Genomic DNA, 16,572 nt, shown 5'->3' with positions numbered 1-16,572 from the left:
TTCTACTTCTCCAGGATTCTGATGCGTAGAGCGGGTGGAAGGATGGAGGTGGCCTCCCTGCGGCCTGGGATGAGCTCTCCCGGGTACCTCCCAGCCACGGATACAACTTTCCCTTCTGAATGAGTGGCATGGGCCACAAATCACAGCTGCTGCCCCACCCTGCCCCCACCCCTGGTGGCAAAGCCCTTCCTTAATGGTGTGTCCACAGCCAGTGCTTTCCCGTTGGCTCCAAGCCTGGCTCTGCTCACCAGGCCCGACCCATCCTTCCTGGTGGTCCAGTCCACCCTCCCATTGTCTTTCTCCTGTGGCCACTTGCCAGCTTTGAGTTGGGATGCCACCACAGGTTGAGCCGTTATCTCCTCTGCCTAGCATGAGGCACTCTGTGGCCAGGTCCAGACCTCTCTGAGCTTGGTGTCAGTCCATACTCAGATAGGTCTGGGCCTGCCTGGCCACAGAGTGTGTCTGCCAGTGACTGCAGTCAATAGATGAATGTTCTGGGAGACTGGGTAGGAGACGGGGCTGGTCCTGACTGACCAAGACCCATGTGTGAGGGGCTCTTGGGCCCAGTGAGGGGGGCCCCACTCAGCAAGCTACACAAAGGGCATCTGCCAGGTAGCTCCAGCCTGCCTGATATCTGGCTGGCAGGAACCCACAGTGGCCTGTGGTGACAGAACATGTCACCAGGGGGGAAACCAAGGGGGCAGCCCTGTTGACCACTGTTGGTGGAGCTGGTGGAACAGGATGGAGCTCAGAGGGGAGACTGTGACCAGTCCACAGGAGAGGACCCCACCTCAGGAGAAGCACCTGTTTGCCCCTGCTCACCCCAGAGGACTGGAGGTGTTTCTAGAGTCGGAGTCCTCAGTGAACCCTGGCATCCTGAGATCCAGGATGTTCTCACTCCATGCCCTGTGCAATATGCACACCAAGCCAAGGTGGGCCGCACCTGTGGCTGTTGCAGTTGAGTAGTTGCTTCATTTAACATACAAGGTGGCTGGACCGGTGGCTCATATCTGTAATCCCAGCACCTTCAGAGGCTGAGGTGGGAGGATTGCTTGAGGCCAGGAATTCAAGACCAGCCTGGGCAGAATAGTGAGACCCCAGTCTTTAGAAAAAATAACAGCAGGCGGGGCATGGTGGCTTGCACTTGTAATCCCAGCACTTTGGGAGGCCGAGGTGGGCGGATCATGAGGTCAGGAGATGGAGACCAGCCTGGCCAACATGGTGAAAGCCCGTCTCTACTAAAAACACAAAAATTAGCTGGGTGTGGTGGCACGCACCTGTAGTCCCAGCTACTCGGGAGGCTGAGGCAGGAGAATCGCTTGAACCCGTGAGGTGGAGATTGCAGGGAGGTGAGATCGCGCTACTGCACTCCAGCCTGGCGACACAGCGAGACTCTGTCTCAAAAAAAGAAAAAAGAAAAAATAACAACAAACAACAACAGAGCAACTCTTGAGTCCCGGCAATCCAGCGCCCCAGACTCCTGACATCCTGGAGAGGCTGGCCCAGGTTGGAAACTGGGAGGCCCTGAGAGTTGAGGGAAGTGGAGCTCCTTGTGGAGGGAGTGGGTGGGCCGAGGAGACACCACTAAGGGGCCTGCGCCCTCGCCCTCGCCCTCCTCTCGCCGGGCTCTGCAGGCGGGGAGGTGGAGAGCCTGGGAGTCTCGTGCAAGGCAGGCGTCCTGGTGACGCAGGGCCTGGTGCACTTCTCCAGCTTGGTCTTCTGACCTGGCCCTTGTTTGTCGTCCCCTAAGGTGAAGAAAAGCAGGTTCCTGCCGGGGTAACCAGAGGGCTCGCGGAGCACAAGCGCGCCAGGGACGTTACCGTAATCTGCGCGCGCGGAAACCAACGCGCTGGGTGGCCGGCGACGCGAGCCGCCGCGGACACGGGCCTGGGCAGCTGGACCGTGGCGCACTAGGCGCTTCCTAAATGATTGCCCCGAGCGAGTCGCTGAGACCCCGTGTGTACACAAGTGGGACGAGGGGCGGGAGCACAGCGGCCAGGAAGCCGGGGCCCGGCGCACCCCCGGACAGGACCCCGGGACCACGCGGGGGCGATGCGAGGTCCGTTCCCGCTGCACGCACTTGCAGCCTGCAGCCCCGGCCCAGCGAGCGACTACGGCTCCCAGGGTGCTCTGCGCCGGCGCGCCCGCGGCGACTACGGCTCCCAGGGTGCTCTGCTCTCCGTTAGCCTCTCCAGGCCCCGCCTCAGTCGGCCGCGGACTACAAATGGACGTGAGAGGCGGCCGCCAGTTAGTTAGCGGCTCCGGAGCGACGCGGCCGCGATCCTTGAGGCCTACGGGCACGACGCGGGCGGGTGGAACGCGCCGGTGGAGCGGGCACCCGGGCTACGGCGGCCGGCAGGGGGCGGCGGCGGCCGTTGCCGAAGGTCCGGAGGTGGGGCCGCGGGCCTCGGGCGCTGCGAACCCGGCGGGCCTAAGCTTTGCCGCCGGCTGAGGCCATGGGCGACCGCGGCGGCGCGGGCGGCTCTCGGCGCCGGAGGACAGGGTCGCGGCCCTCGAGCCACGGCGGCGGCGGGCCTGCGGCGGCGGAAGAGGAGGTGCGGGACGCTGCTGCGGGCCCCGACATGGGAGCCGCAGGGGACGCGCCAGCTCCGGCCCCCAGCAAGGACGCAGACGACGGCGTGGCTAGCGGCCACTGGGAGCTGAGGTAGCGAAGCGCCGGACCCCCTAACCTCTGACCCAGGGCCCCGCGACTCTCCGGGGTTGGCCGAAGCGCGAGCTCCGAGTCCGAGAACATGGGCCCTGGGCTAAAGGGGGACCGGTGTGCCCTGTGGGCTCTGTGGGGAAACTGAGGCTTGGGGGGAGAGTCACCTGACAAGGTCACTGGGTAGGGGCTCCGGAGCTGGCCTTGGCCAGGCAGAGGGGAGCCGGCAGGGGTCCCGCGTTCAGATCCTCTTGGGTCTGTGCATCCTCAGGGGCTCCCGAGGAGCTTTTCGAGGGGCGGGCTGGTGGGGTCCCCGCCCTGGACAGTGTCCCCTTATCTGGAAGGAGTCAGATGAGATCTGGGCAGTTTGTGGTGATGGGTCCTTCTTGGTGCTCTGAGCGGTGCCTTGCAGGTAGGAGAGACTCCCGGAGGAGGGCTGGCCTGCCAGGGAGGGGCCAGCGGGAGCCCAGGCCTGTCCGAGGACGGGGGAATCAGCAGCTGCCCCGGACAAGGGACAGTGTAAGAGGCATTCTTGTCCTTGCAGACCCTCCTGAGAGTGGCTCCGTGGCCACTTCATTTCTCCAGTGGTTAGGCTGGCCTGGAGCACTGCTGATGTTGCCAGAACCAGTGTCTGCTGTAGGGACAGAGAGTTGGGTTCTGTGTTGGGACTTCCACCCTCCAGGTGGGGGGTGGGGTATTGGGGTGGTGGACATACCCGTAGGCGGGTACCCGGCTCAGCTGATGACTGACAGAGAGCGGTGGAGGGAGAGAACCATGGCCCATGGGAAGGACTTGGCCAGCCTGGGCATTGGCTTCCTCCTCTAAGCTGGCCTTGAGCAATCCCCTTGCCACCCTCCATCCCCCCTTGATGGCCTTTACCCTGGCCCAGGGATCCTCAGGGGCTTTGATTTAGAGGGCAGCTGAGGGCCTAGAGGTTATCAAGGTAGAAGTGGGCTGATTTTGGACATTTAGTTGGCAGTGATTTGCTCTCTCAGTGAACAAGAACAGAGCTTTCCTTCACTGGGCACCATGGGGAGGGGACTGGGGTAGGGCAGGCACTGTCGTGGCCCTCAGGGTGCTCAGTTCATCTGGGAGATAAGATAACCTCAGCTAGAGGCAGGCATGGAGCAGTGTGGACAAAGGTCAGGCATGGAGGCCATGAAGGCGCTGTGGGGAGGAGGGTGGCCCTCCTGAGAGGGGTGCTTGCCTGCTGTGGGTCTGGGGTGCTGATGAGGGAGGCTGGCCTAGGCACCTCCTGCCTGAAAAGGAGGTGTGGCTCCTGGAGTTACCCTCTCTCTAGGAGGCAGGGGGGATGGCTACATGACCTGTGGAGGATGTGGGAATTGAGATCTTTTTTTCTTTTTTTTTTTTTTGAGACAAGTTTCGCTCTTGTTGCCCAGGCTGGAGTGCAGTGGCACAGTCTTGGCTCACTTCAACCTCCGCCTCCCAGGTTCAAGAGATTCTCCTGCCTCAGCCTCCCTAGTAGCTGGGATTGCAGGCATGTGCCACCACACCCAGCTAATTTTGTATTTTTAGTAGAGGCGGGGTTTCTCCATGTTGGTCAGGCTGGTCTAGAACTCCTGAACTCAGGTGATCCACCTGCCTTGACCTCCCACAGTGCTGGGATTACAGGTGTGAGCCACCGCGCCCAGCGGGGAATTGAGTTTTTTTAAGTGTGAGATGAGGGTAGTCCCAGCTTTGGGCCAAGCTGCCATCTGGGGGTAGATAGGGGAGAGTAGTCACCTTCCTGCTTTGCAAACCAGCGAGCCTTTCCTGTGCTTCTGCTGGTGTGGGATGGGTGCAGAGCTCGTGGGAGAGGCCTGGTGAGTCCCTGTCCCTGCCATTGAGGTCGTCTCTCCTTGGGAAGAGGGGCAGTAGATGGCAGAGGTGAGGCCTTCCTGGGAGGCTGAGACCAAAAGTCCATCTGCTTCTGTGTCTCCAGGACTTGCAGGCCATGTGTGCTTGTCCCTCAGACCTGGGGACGCAGCAGGGCTTGGGGCCCCACTGGCTGTGGCCACTGGACTCTTCTCCCTGCTCTCTGGGTCAGGCCTTGCTCTGCCTGCCCTCCTGGGACTTGGCCTCTAGCGCACCCCCTTGTCAGCCTCACAGCCTCCCCTCCCTCCCGCTTCCTGCAGCTCTTGGCCCAGCCCAGCCTTTCCTCTCTGCCACTTCCTCATTACTCCTTGAGCTCGGGGCCTCCTCCCCTCACGGACACTTCCTGCTCACCTAGGGCTGGGCTCTGGGTGTGAGCTCCTTTCTTCCGGCCCCGTGGCAAGGTGAGGCTATGAGGCAGGCAGGAGAGGGCACCCCTTTCTGCTCTGCCTGTGGCTCACTCCTGCCAGGCTCTTTGCACACACCCAGCAGCCCTCTGCTCACAGGCACCCCAGTCAGGCCCTTCCGGTTTCTGGCTTCTCCCAGGGTGTTTTGTCCCTGAGGTGTCCTCTCTGACTCTCCCTTCCTCTCTCCAGCAGGGTCTGCGAGGTGCAGGGAGCCTGCCCCAACCATCTTGAACCCAGGCCCAGCCCAGAGGCCAGAGGGAAGGAGGCGGCAGCTGGGAGCAGAGCTGGACTCTGCCCCCTCCTCATTCTGTTTGGCCCTGGAGCTGCACTGTGTGGGCCCCAAGTGTGGGACTCACTGGGACCTGTGCCTTTGGACACACTTTGAACCTGGAGACAGGGTGGCGGGTGGGCATATGCCAAGGTCTCACTGTTGCTGTGAGACTGAGAGGATCCTGTTGGCTGGGTGGGCCTGGGGCTGCAGGAGGGAGGGCAGGCTGCTCCGAGTCTTCTTGGACTAGGGAGTGGGTGCAGGGACAGCTGGAAGGTGCAGAGGCTTGGGCAGGCCCTCCAGTAGGAAAGAGGGTGGACAAAGGTGCTGTGGGCACAGGGGCAGATCCCGCCTCCCCATGCCGCTCCATGCAGCCTGCCTGCCCTCTAGCCCACTTGCCCCTGGCCGCACTGGCTGCTTGGAGCTCTGTGGGCACTGGTGGACTGGGGCTTCCTGCTCATGGGGGCCTGTGAGGGGTAGGGGTAGCGCAGTGGGGGTGCTGCCTCCTGGTAGGGCTGGTCAGGCCTGTGAAGGGCCTGAGGCAAGGGCATGGCTGGGTTAAGGAAGGCCTTGGAAGCCTGTCGAGGGGCCCCTGAGAAAGCTTGTATAGGATTGTCTGCAGTGAGTTTTGGGAAGCACCACCCTTTTCCGACTCCTGTTTTCATCTTGGAGATGGGCACGGATAAAGCCAGCATGGTGTCCTTGGTGGCTCAAAGGGGGCAGGGGTCACACTGTTGTGAAACAGCTGTGGTTGGTAGGTTGTGGTGCAAGAAGGCCAACCCTGAGGCTTGGGATTGTTCTGCTGAAAACAAATGGGCTTGAACTTTGGGAAGAGGGGGCAGTGGAGAGGCCCAGTCCAGCAGACGGCTCAGAGAGGCTGCTGGGCAGCTGGGCCTCGTGCCCCTGCTCCTGTCTTGGTGCTGGGGCTCTTGCGGCATCCACACCCAGCCTCCTGGTTGTGGGCAGGCAATGAGTGGAGTAGGCTGGGGAGATGAGCCAAGGGCCATGGTCAGTTGGGAAGGCAGCTGCCAACTTGGGGAGGGGGTAGGAGGGAGGCTCAGGTGGAGACCACAGCCTCACTGCATGGCCCAAGATGGACCTGGTAGGTGGACGCAGGACGCTCAGGCTGGAGCTGGGAGAAGCAGGGGCTGGGGTGGAGCTGCCTGCCCCTGTGTTCTAGTCTAAATGGGCAGAGGGAAAGGTGTGATCATCCTCCCTGCCTGGGGGTTTTGTGAAACAGTGTAGACTTGTCAGGAACCGTGTAGGTGTAGATTGGGCAGGTATTGCACCAACCTTGGTCTTGGGGGGCAAAGGTTGGGCTTGTTGGCATTGCCTCTTGGCCTCCCTGGCCCTTTGCCTCCTGGGCAGGGCCGTCTGACTGTCAACCCCAATCCTAGCTAGCTTGCCTTGGGCACCCTGAGGGCATCTGCCTCACGGGGCTCCTGCCATCACTCTCAGGCCCACTCTCCCTGCCTAGGGGCTCTGAGGGACAAATGTGTATGTGGGAGGGAAAGGGAGATCTGGCCTCTCCTCTTACAAAATTGAGGACTTGGTCAATGCTGTGTGTGGTTTCTTGGTGTTACGGCAGCTGGGAGGTGAGGCGGGCCTGCAGCTAGTGTATGTGAGCCAGCACTGCTTCCTAGGACGTGTGGGGCCTGGCCAAGCTCCTGCTATCCTTGTCCTAGCTATATGGCAGTCCCTCTGTTGGGCTGGGTGCCCTCTTCCACCTGTGCGGTATGCTGAGGACCACAGGCAGGGTCTGCCTGTGCCCCGCCAGCACTGGTTGGGAGATCATGGGTGGGCACCCGCCTCTGTTGGAAGCCTCTTGGCCAGCAATCACCTAGCCCTGGGTGGGTTCCTTTCAGCCCCCTCAGCCTGGGCTGGAACACATCACAAACAAGTGGTTGCTACACCAGCACATGAGGGCTGGATCCCTGCCTCTGGGAAGGTGCATGTCAGGCTGGTGTGTGGCTGGCGCTTGGCCTACCTTTGCCAGTTTGAGCCTGCACGTCCAAGTGTGGGGGACCCCTTGGCTCCCGGGTGCTGGAATGGGCCCACTGAATAGGGTGGACTCAACCCTCACCACTTGGTCCCCGCAGTGCTGGGCGGTGCCCCCTGGTCCATCCCCAGGTGGGACCCTGCTTGTGGCCCCAGTGCTAGTCTACAGCCAGAGTGCGTGGCAGTGGCCAGAGGCCTCTGGAGAGTGAGACCTGGAGTGTCCAAGCTCCATGTAGGTCCAGTCCAGGCAGGGCCAGCTGAGCTTGCTTCTCCTGACTCTGACGTGCTCTTCCCACTGCTTGGAGGTGCAGGCTCTGGGGGTCCTGAGAGCTTTGCCCACTGTAGGTCTTGAGGCCACAGTGTGGCTCTGCCTGGTTTCTCCTCCTGGTTGTGAATAGGGAGTGGGGCCTGAGGGCAGACGAGGAGGCTGGGGTGGGGGCCTGGATCCTGCGAGGGCGGCCCTGCCCTGCTGGTGTCCACTCAGCGGGTGCTTGTGTTGTGCTCTGTCAGGTGCCATCGCCTGCAGGATTCTTTGTTCAGCTCTGACAGTGGCTTCAACAACTACCGTGGCATCCTGAACTGGTGTGTGGTGATGCTGGTGAGTGGGACATGGTGTTGGGAGCAGGTCTAGGTCTAGGTGGGGCTCTGCCCCAGGTAGGCCTTTGCCTGGGAACAGGCTTTGCCACCCAGGGTGTCGGGGCTGGAGCCCCTGTGGGCTGGGGTGTGTGGAGCAGGCTGCACCTCCATGTGGCCACCAGCACTGGACTGTTGGGGAGGGGAGTGGCAGTAGCTGCCCCTGCTGTGGTCACTTGGGCGCCCGTGCACCATATACTTGCGGCTCCCCATTGGATCCCAGGAGGGCCCTGCAGATGTGGTGTGGGCGTGGGGAGGCCGAGCACTGCCTGGCTGGAGCCTGTGTGTTGTGAGCTGGGTCTGAGGGGTGCAGGGCCTCCATGGAGGGCAGGGTGGAGCGGTCTTGCCCTAGGCTGGTGGGAGAGTGGACTGCATGCTCTGTGGACACAAGGCCTCTCTGGCAGGGGATGTGAGAAGAACTTCCTGTGCTATGCCACATGGCCTGCGTGGGTATGGAACCGTGCAGGCCTGGCCACTACTCTGCAGTCCTCCTGGCCCCTTCCCTCAGCTGTGGGTCCTAGGAGCCCCCCAGGAAGGTGATTAGATGGAGCCCTGTGCCACGTCCAAGGCCTGATGCCTCTGGGTCTGCTTCCCACAGCCCCACCCCAGAAGTAGTTGGAATCTAGGGCTCAAAGGGGCACCCACAGGGCAGGTCAGGGGCAAGGGCTGTCTGGGTCCAGCCTCCCCCACTCAGGGCTGATGTGGCTCGAGGCCTTTGACCTTCACCCAGGCGTGTCTGTCTCTGGCCTTGGGTGCTGCTCCTGTGGCTAACCACGTGGAAGGGGCTGCACATCCACACCGCCACTGCCCATAGTCCTGGGAGGTTCCCTGGGGGTGGCCAGCTGTGGAGGCCCACGAGGCCTGGTGGCTGAGAAGCTGGCCAGGCAGGAGGACAGTGGGCCCAGCGCCAGCCCAGCACTCAGGAGACGCAGCCCATTCCTGGCCCAGGCTGGGCCTTGTGTAGCCCAGGCAGCACTGTGTGTTCTCCCCAATCTCTTGGGCCTGCCTGGCCCTTTGGTCCAGCCCTGAAGCCTTTTCCCTGCTTTGGCTCCCCCATGACCCCCAGCCCCAGGCATGTGTCCCGCTCTGGGCTGCCTGTTGCATTCCCTCTGTGGCCTGGGCTTGGAGATGGGTACCGCCCATTGGCAGCTTTGGCACCTGCCTACTGTCAGCCCTCAGGAGAGGCCAGTGACAGTGTGGGCCACATGTGTCCGTGCAGAAGGCCTGTGTGTCAGCCCTGCAACTGAGGGAGGCGGGGCAGTGGCCCTTGTCTCTCTGAAGCAGTCTCCTCTCTCATGAAGCCTTCCCTGACCACCCAGGCAAGAGACCCTCAGTGTTTCCTTGCCAGCGACCCTTTTCCCCAGCACCAGTTCACCACCGCGTGAGGCCTGAGCTCTGGGTGGTAAGCCAGGTCTGTGGCATTGGGGCCCAGCTCATGGAGGTGTTGGTAGTGCTTGTAAGATGAAGGAAGAGGTTCCTGTCCTTGCAGAGGGAGACCAAGCACCCAGCTCCAGGCTAGTCCCAGGAGCCTTTTCCCATGGGGGCTCAGTCCTGGGAAGTTGCTTTGGAGCCAAGTGTCGAAGGCTTGGAGGGCTGCAGGAAGCAGAAGAGGTAGGAGGGGCACAAGCCCTGGGAAGCACTCCAGGCCCAGCCCCCCTTGCCACACAGCTGGGCACTGCTCCTGCCGAGAAAGGGTAGGCAACTCCCTCCCTTCAGCCTGGGCCACCAGTAGGGACTGGTTCCTTAGGGCTCAGCTGTGGGCAGGCCTCCCTGGGCAGGCCTGTATTCTGGGGCTGTCTCTCTGGTGTGGTTGGCTGTGGGAGCCTTGGGTCCCTCACTGGCTTGGCTCAGCAGGAGGGATGTGAGCAGCTCAGCAGCTGGTCTTTCTGCTCCTGAAGGCCCAGGCGTCTGACAGGGTTGGTTGGTCTTGCTGGCTGTTCCCTCCATGCGGGCCCCTCTGGTGTGATGGGGACAGGGAGGGACTTCCCCTTGCCCAGCACTGGTGTTGGCTGAGGTGGGTGCTGAGTCTCGGAGAGTGGCATGGAGACCAGACAGGGCTGGGTCTGCAAGCCTGAGGCTGCCACCCTGAGCTCAGGCTGGGGACGTGCCCAGAGGTGTTGGGAGGATCTGGGGTGAGTGCCCTGTGGCCAGGACTAAAGGGGCTGCACCCTCCTGTCCGTCCCTCGCAGATCTTGAGCAATGCCCGGTTATTTCTGGAGAACCTCATCAAGTGAGTGCCTTTGCCAGGTCCCACCCCTGCCCCACCCATGGCCTGTCCAGGCCCTGCCCCATAGCCCCACCTGCCACCCACTCAGGCCCCCATCCCTCCACTCCCAGGTATGGCATCCTGGTGGACCCCATCCAGGTGGTTTCTCTGTTCCTGAAGGATCCCTATAGCTGGCCCGCCCCGTGCCTGGTTATTGGTGAGCTGGGCTCTGAGGAGGGCCTTGGGTGGGAATCAGGCTGACGTGGCCTTGAACCTGTGCCTTGGTGCTTCTGTCCACAGCGGCCAATGTCTTTGCTGTGGCTGCGTTCCAGGTTGAGAAGCGCCTGGCGGTGGTAAGCAGTGCCCCTCACCTGTGTGCTTACCCTGCTGTGTGTGCTCCTGGGAGGAGCTGCTCCCGGGCCTGGCAGCCCCTCCCCCAGGCAATAGGAGCCCTGGTTGAGTACTCTGCCCCCCACTCCAGGGTGCCCTGACGGAGCAGGCGGGACTGCTGTTGCATGTGGCCAACCTGGCCACCATTCTGTGTTTCCCAGCGGCTGTGGTCTTACTGGTTGAGTCTATCACTCCAGGTGCGCCCCCATCCCACCCTGCCCAGCTGTCTTGGGCCAGCCACGGGCTTGGCCTCTGGCTGTGGCCCTGTGGAGGCCTGAGCCTACCTCTCCCACAGTGGGCTCCCTGCTGGCGCTGATGGTGCACACCATCCTCTTCCTCAAGCTCTTCTCCTACCGTGATGTCAACTTGTGGTGCCGCAGGGCCAGGGCCAAGGCTGGTAAGGGGCTGCTGGGGGCTGGGGCTGCCCGCTGGGGGGCTGGGCAGCAGCAGGGCCCCACTCCCCGCCTCCCACTCTGCTGTGTTCGTAGCCTCTGCGGGGAAGAAAGCCAGCAGCGCCGCTGCCCCGCACACCGTGAGCTACCCGGACAACCTGACCTACCGCGGTGAGGACCTCTGTGGGGCTGAGGTGCAGGGCACAGGCCGGGTCTGTTCTGGAACCAATCCCCTATGCCCATTCCAGATCTCTATTACTTCCTCTTCGCCCCCACCTTGTGCTACGAGCTCAACTTTCCCCGCTCTCCCCGCATCCGGAAGGGCTTTCTGCTGCGACGGATCCTTGAGATGGTGAGGTTGGGGGCTGAGGGCGGCCACTGGAGGCTGGGGTCCTCCAGGCTCGCCAAGGCCTCAGCTGGCTGCTCTCTGGTTCCCCCCTAGCTGTTCTTCACCCAGCTTCAGGTGGGGCTGATCCAGCAGGTAAGTGGGGTGGGGTGGGGTTCGGTGCAGCTGGGTGTGGCTGGGAGCTGACACGGTGCCCTCCTTTGCAGTGGATGGTCCCCACCATCCAGAACTCCATGAAGCCCTTCAAGGTGAGCGGCCCAGGTGCTCCTGTGGCTGGGGTGGCTGGGGAGTGGCTGGGAGCACGGCTGGCTGAAGGGCTTGTGTCTGCAGGACATGGACTACTCACGCATCATCGAGCGCCTCCTGAAGCTGGCGGTGAGTGCGGACAGGTGGCGCGTGGGTGGGACAGGAGGGGATGGTGGCATGGGGAAGGTTCTAGAACTTGGTGCCCACCCCCACCCCCTGCCAGGTCCCCAACCACCTCATCTGGCTCATCTTCTTCTATTGGCTCTTCCACTCCTGCATGAATGCCGTGGCTGAGCTCATGCAGTTTGGAGACCGGGAGTTCTACCGGGACTGGTGGTGAGTGTCCCTGGGGTGTCCCTGGGGGCTGGGATGGGCCATGGTGTGCTCTGATCCCCCTGTGGTCTCTTGGCCCCTAGGAACTCCGAGTCTGTCACCTACTTCTGGCAGAACTGGAACATCCCTGTGCACAAGTGGTGCATCAGGTAGGTGGGGGGTGTGTGTGTGTGTGAGATGTGGAACATGGCCGTGACCCTGAACCCCTTTCCACACTCCCCCTCTGCAGACACTTCTACAAGCCCATGCTTCGACGGGGCAGCAGCAGGTGGATGGCCAGGACAGGGGTGTTCCTGGCCTCGGCCTTCTTCCATGAGGTCAGTGCTCTGTGGGACGTCCTGCCTCATCCCTGGGCAGGGGTATGCCCACGGCAGGGATGGCTGGTTCCCCCTCCCTGACATCTTCTCTCCCTCCCACCTCAGTACCTGGTGAGCGTCCCTCTGCGAATGTTCCGCCTCTGGGCGTTCACAGGCATGATGGCTCAGGTGAGCGACCCCTACGTGGCCTCCTCACCCACTTACCCCCTGCCTGAGCCCTTGGGCTGACCCCCCCATGCCCAGGGACCCTGAAGCCCCCAGCCCTGTGGTCACCATGGCCGACTGACTTGGCCCCTCATTCCCCAGATCCCACTGGCCTGGTTCGTGGGCCGCTTTTTCCAGGGCAACTATGGCAACGCCGCTGTATGGCTGACGCTCATCATTGGACAGCCAATAGCCGTCCTCATGTACGTCCATGACTACTACGTGCTCAACTATGAGGCCCCGGTGGCAGGGGCCTGAGCTGCACCCAAGGGCCTGGCTTCTCACTGCCACCTCACCCCCGCTGCCAGAGTCCGCCTCTCCTCCTGGGCCTCGAGTGCTGGGGATGGGCCTGGCTGCACAGCACCCTCCTCCTGTCCCAGGGAGGCCTCTCTGCCCCTATGGGGCTCTGTCCTGCACCCCTCAGGGATGGCGACAGCAGGCCAGACACAGGCTGATGCCAGCTGGGAGTCTTGCTGACCCTGCCCCGGGTCCGAGGATGTCAATAAAGTGCTGTCCAGTGACCTCTTCAGCCTGCCAGGGGCCTGGTGGGAGGTATGGCCACACCCACAAGGGTGATTGCCAGAGCCATGTGGACAGCTGTTCCAGGGGCCAGGAGGCCTGACGTCCCCGGACCTGCTGGGGAGAAGCAGCTCCACTGCAACAGGGTGGGCATGGCCGGTAGGGGGAGTGCAAGGCCAGGCAGACACCCCCATTCCCCACACTCCCCTACCTAGAAAAGCTCAGCTCAGGCATCCTCTCCTGGTGCCACCCCTGCTGGGTGTGAGGGAATCAGCACTCTGGCTTGGTGCAGGATGAGCCTGCTTGCACCCACGGTGCCCAGCCTCAGCTCAGGAAGAGGTCGCCCTGTGTTTGTTGGAAGTGGGCTCCAGCCAGGGTGGCCCAGGGATGGACAGTCCACAGGGCCTTTCTGGTGTGGGTCTGGTGAGCCGAGGGGCTACAGTACACAATGGCTATGTCCATGGCTATTTGCCTTGGGGCAGGGCTCAGTTTGGCAGCCTCTCTCCTTCACTTGGAATCTGGTGTGCAGGTGGCTCTCAGCTGCCCTCCACGAGGTTGGGGCACCCTTGATCCCTAGGCCTGCCTTGCCCTCTGCTCTTCTGGCACCAGGCTGGGCAGTGCAGACAGTGCAGCCCCACAGCCTTCAGGACACCTTGTTTCCAGGCCCTGCAATCCACCAAGCTGGACAGATGGGGCACCCCTTGGTCACAGTGGGAGGTCAGGGGTAACCCCAGGGCCCTGCTGCTGCCTTACCTTGCTGGGGTGACTGCTTGATTAAAGATCCCAAGACTGGACCAGGCCCTGGTGCCCCCAGACCTGCAGCTATGGCCCAACAAGGCAGGTGTTTGAGAAGGCCCTGCACAGGGTCCCAGGACTGCACGGGGGGCCTCATCAGCAACCTGCTGGACTGTGGTGGTGTGGGGGGAGAGCGGGCTACCTTGGTGGTACCCTTCCTCTACCCCAGTGGGGGCTGGTGGGCCCTGCAGTGGAGGCATTTCCTTGGGCCCTGCTGAGGATGGTGGTAGTGGGTGAGCTCCTGGTAGGGGGACAGGTGTGGGTTCGATTCCTCCATCCCACATAGGCTCCTGTGCCTGTCCCCACCTGTTGGCCAATGGAGCTCAAGAACAAGCTGTTGCTGCCAGATAAAGAAGCAAAGCCTGCTCCACTGCCCACCCCAGGCCCCCTTCCCTTCCTCCACCAGGCTGAGTGGAAAACCCTGAAGCTATGGGACAGGCTTCTGTTGCCTGTGCCTACATAGGAGGGCACTATGGCAGGAAGACAGTGTGCCTGCCCTGCATCCCCTGTCCCTGAGTGCAAACACCTTGGGAATGGGGTTCCTGGTGGTCTGACGACGAGAGACCTGCAGGGCCAGGGTGCCCACCCCGGTCTCTGGTCCTGCGGAGTTGGGCAGGCATGGGGCTAGCTGCAAGCGTCCGCCTTCCCCCAGGAGGCCACTGCAGCCCAGCCCTTCTGTGCCCTGGGCTCCTCCTCACTGCACCCCCATCCACCGTACTACCCTGGGACAGAGGAAACACATGGGAGGCCACCGCATAAAGCCTGTCTGTTTATAGATCTCTGCCTGTCTTGTCCGTCCGTCCGTCCATCCACCTGTGTGTATATATCTGTATATCTCTATGGAACAGGGAATGGGACAGTTGTGTAAAAATCCAAAATACAATTCTGATTATGAACAACCTGCAGGGTCAGTCCAGGTGTGGCTACGAAGCCCCAACCAAACCACAGGACACGGGGTTGGGGGAAGGCAGACTGGGAGGCCGGGGTGACCCTCCTGACCAGAGGTGCTGCCCAGACCTGAGCCCCTGTTTGTCCTACTGGGGCTGTGGTGGCCAACCCACCAGTGCCCAGGACCTCGAGGCTGCCTCTCCTCCCCAAGGCCAGCCCTGCACTGGGGGTGGGGGTGGGCAGGCCACGGCTGGCCCAGCTCCTCCGGGGCATCTAGGAGACAGTGGGGTCCTTGGCTTTGGGAGGCTCTGAGCCTGTCAGCAGGGAGATGGTGGGGTCCTCTGCGAAGCCGTCCCCTTCGGAGAAGTAGGAGCCCTCCCCCAGCTCAAACAGCACCGGCAAGTCGCTGCTCCCGGTGTCCACGGAGCCGGGGTCGAGCAGGAACAGTGGCTGTGCTGTGTAGTGCACCAGCTGCTTCCCTGCGGGGGTGGGGGTGTCAAGGCGGTGGGGGGTCAGGGGCAGAGAGGGGGTTGGTGGGACTTGGCTCACCTGAATCCGGGCTGCTGTTCTCCGCCTCGGGAGGCCTGGAGGGCTCCTGGGGAGACAGGAGCTCTTGGATCTGTGGGGTGGAGATGGTATCGTGAGCGCTCCTGCTGGTCTTGTTCCCCCTCACCCCCCGCCCGCCTACGCACACTAGCCAGGCTGCTGTCAAGGTCAGGCAGGCTCATGTCGGGCACGGTCACCGAGGGGCTGAACAGCTGCAGAGGAGGGAGGGAAGTCAGAACAGCACCTGGGGGCGGGGCGGGGCGGGGCGGGGCGGGACAGGACGCGACTCACGTCCAGCAGGGCGCTGGTGTCCACGCTGAAGCCGTGGCTGCTCAGCATGGTCTGCAGGTTGTCCAGGTTGGAGTCCATAGCATCCAAGTGATCACTGAGCTCATTCCTGGCCCGGGATGAGGGGGTAGCTGAACCAGTGCCCCAGGCCCCACACCCCGATGCGCTCCTGTGGGAGAAGGGCTCCCCTTGACTGTATCCCCCAGGCCGCACCCCCGTGTATGCCTGCACAGGCTGGAGGGGGCAGTGCATTCGAAGACTGCCTGGAAGGTGGTGGAGGCTCTGTGCCCTCGGGTGCGGCTGGGCCCATGCTGGGCATCCCTTCGCCATGAGGCCTGGAGGCCTTGGTGGCAGAGGACCCAGGAGACAAGGGGCGTATTCAGCTCTAGCACGAGGATCAGGGATTTCAGTTTTCAGGGTTGGTGAGGTTTCCTGTTACACTGGGAAAATGGCTGGGGCTGTGCTCAGTGTGTGGGTGGCTCAGTCCCTGCCCTGGTGCTGCTGTGGGAATGAGACCCACAGTCTGGTGGCTGTGACCAAGAAAGCACTAGGCCATGGGGCACACCTGGGCCATGGGACAGGCAGCCAGGCTGGGTACCAGAGGTGCCCTGGAGACCCCACCTGGCAGGAAGTGCAGTCAGCACCACAGTTTGGATCCTGCCAGCACCAGAGGCCGTGCCAGGCCAGGGAGACCTGTCCCTGTCACAGGCAATGACCACAGGCCCATGGCCAGGGGAGCCATGATGACATTGAGCCCCAGCCACAGAGGAGCTTAGGACGATGCCGCCCAGACCCGATGCTCATGCCCCGTCAGGCTGGGTCTGGTCCACGGCTGTGTGGGAGGGCCCGAGCTCTGGCAGGGCCCTCCTCCCACCCCAGTGGGGTCAGCGCTAACCCTGGCTGGACTCGGCCATGCGGAGAGGAAGAGGGGCAGGGGAAGAGGCGGGCGACCCCAGACATCTGTGGAGTGCGAGCCAAACTGCAAGATACAAAAACAAGAGCCCCCATTGCAGGCAGGGGCTGGGCAAGCCTGGGGGTGTGGAGGCCAGGCCCTGCTCACCATCTCCTGCCATCTGTCTGGGCAGCACGACCTGCCAGGACCTGTGGCCTGTGGCAAGAGGGTGGCAGCAGCAGGAGGGGTGGCTGAGAGCAGGGCCCAGCAGCCTGCCCGGACACGCCCTTGGCTTCTGTGGCGTTTGGGATTGTGGGGTGATCTGTTTGGCACCTGTCTCCCTCCCCAGCCCAGAGCTCCGAGGTTAGGG

General features: G+C 62.6%; 3 protein-coding genes across 21 annotated transcripts in view; 2 read left to right on the top strand and 1 right to left on the bottom strand.

Moving 5' to 3' along the window:
- Positions 1–2,187: 2,187 nt before the first annotated feature.
- DGAT1 (diacylglycerol O-acyltransferase 1) lies at positions 2,188–14,487 on the top strand. 7 transcript variants are annotated; one of them, XM_077944690.1, is made up of 19 exons: positions 2,188–2,665; positions 3,075–3,181; positions 5,131–5,346; positions 7,718–7,805; positions 10,030–10,070; positions 10,178–10,263; positions 10,347–10,399; positions 10,528–10,633; positions 10,732–10,833; positions 10,925–10,999; positions 11,077–11,180; positions 11,271–11,309; positions 11,381–11,422; positions 11,505–11,549; positions 11,644–11,756; positions 11,837–11,902; positions 11,983–12,070; positions 12,176–12,238; positions 12,377–14,487. In XM_077944690.1, exons 4-19 carry the CDS (start codon positions 7,800–7,802, stop codon positions 12,530–12,532), a joined length of 1,185 nt encoding a protein of 394 aa, XP_077800816.1. In that variant the 5' UTR covers positions 2,188–2,665; positions 3,075–3,181; positions 5,131–5,346; positions 7,718–7,799; the 3' UTR covers positions 12,533–14,487. The 7 variants fall into 7 exon arrangements, with proteins under 7 accessions (XP_077800816.1, XP_077800815.1, XP_077800813.1 ...); XM_077944692.1 differs by having other exon boundaries at positions 2,541–2,665; positions 5,134–5,346; XM_077944689.1 differs by lacking the exon at positions 5,131–5,346.
- LOC106999992 (uncharacterized) lies at positions 12,829–14,365 on the top strand. Its single transcript, XM_077942794.1, is given in 5 exon segments — positions 12,829–12,939; positions 13,528–13,701; positions 13,704–14,046; positions 14,049–14,101; positions 14,104–14,365. Coding segments are annotated over 5 exon segments (720 nt in total). The 3' UTR covers positions 14,143–14,365.
- Positions 14,348–16,572, bottom strand: part of HSF1 (heat shock transcription factor 1) — a 27,156-nt gene continuing 24,931 nt past the window's right edge. For 4 of the 13 annotated variants that reach the window (XM_077944685.1, XM_015146276.3, XM_077944679.1 and 1 more), the window contains exons 10-13: positions 15,314–15,419; positions 15,169–15,234; positions 15,026–15,095; positions 14,348–14,955 (exon numbers count right to left, since the gene is read on the bottom strand). In XM_077944685.1, the coding sequence (XP_077800811.1) occupies positions 14,750–14,955; positions 15,026–15,095; positions 15,169–15,234; positions 15,314–15,419 (448 nt within the window). In that variant the 3' untranslated portion in view covers positions 14,348–14,749. Of the gene's footprint in view, positions 14,956–15,025; positions 15,096–15,168; positions 15,235–15,313; positions 15,420–16,205; positions 16,290–16,572 lie in introns of all 13 variants that reach the window. The other 9 variants (XM_015146275.3, XM_077944677.1, XM_015146277.3 and 6 more) reach the window with 8 other exon arrangements.

This window comes from Macaca mulatta, chromosome 8 (assembly GCF_049350105.2).
Source record: "Macaca mulatta isolate MMU2019108-1 chromosome 8, T2T-MMU8v2.0, whole genome shotgun sequence".
NCBI classification, from domain to species: Eukaryota; Metazoa; Chordata; class Mammalia; order Primates; family Cercopithecidae; genus Macaca; species Macaca mulatta.
This window is presented reverse-complemented; position numbering and strand designations above follow the sequence as displayed.

Excerpts from the sequence above, each read along its gene's own strand:
- DGAT1 (XM_001090134.5), top strand. The coding sequence starts at position 2,457 with ATGGGCGACCGCGGCGGCGCGGGCGGCTCTCGGCGCCGGAGGACAGGG. Across the intron at positions 10,834-10,924 it reads CAGGGCCAGGGCCAAGGCTG|CCTCTGCGGGGAAGAAAGCC; the intron begins GTAAGGGGCTGC and ends CTGTGTTCGTAG. Across the intron at positions 12,071-12,175 it reads CCTCGGCCTTCTTCCATGAG|TACCTGGTGAGCGTCCCTCT; the intron begins GTCAGTGCTCTG and ends CTCCCACCTCAG.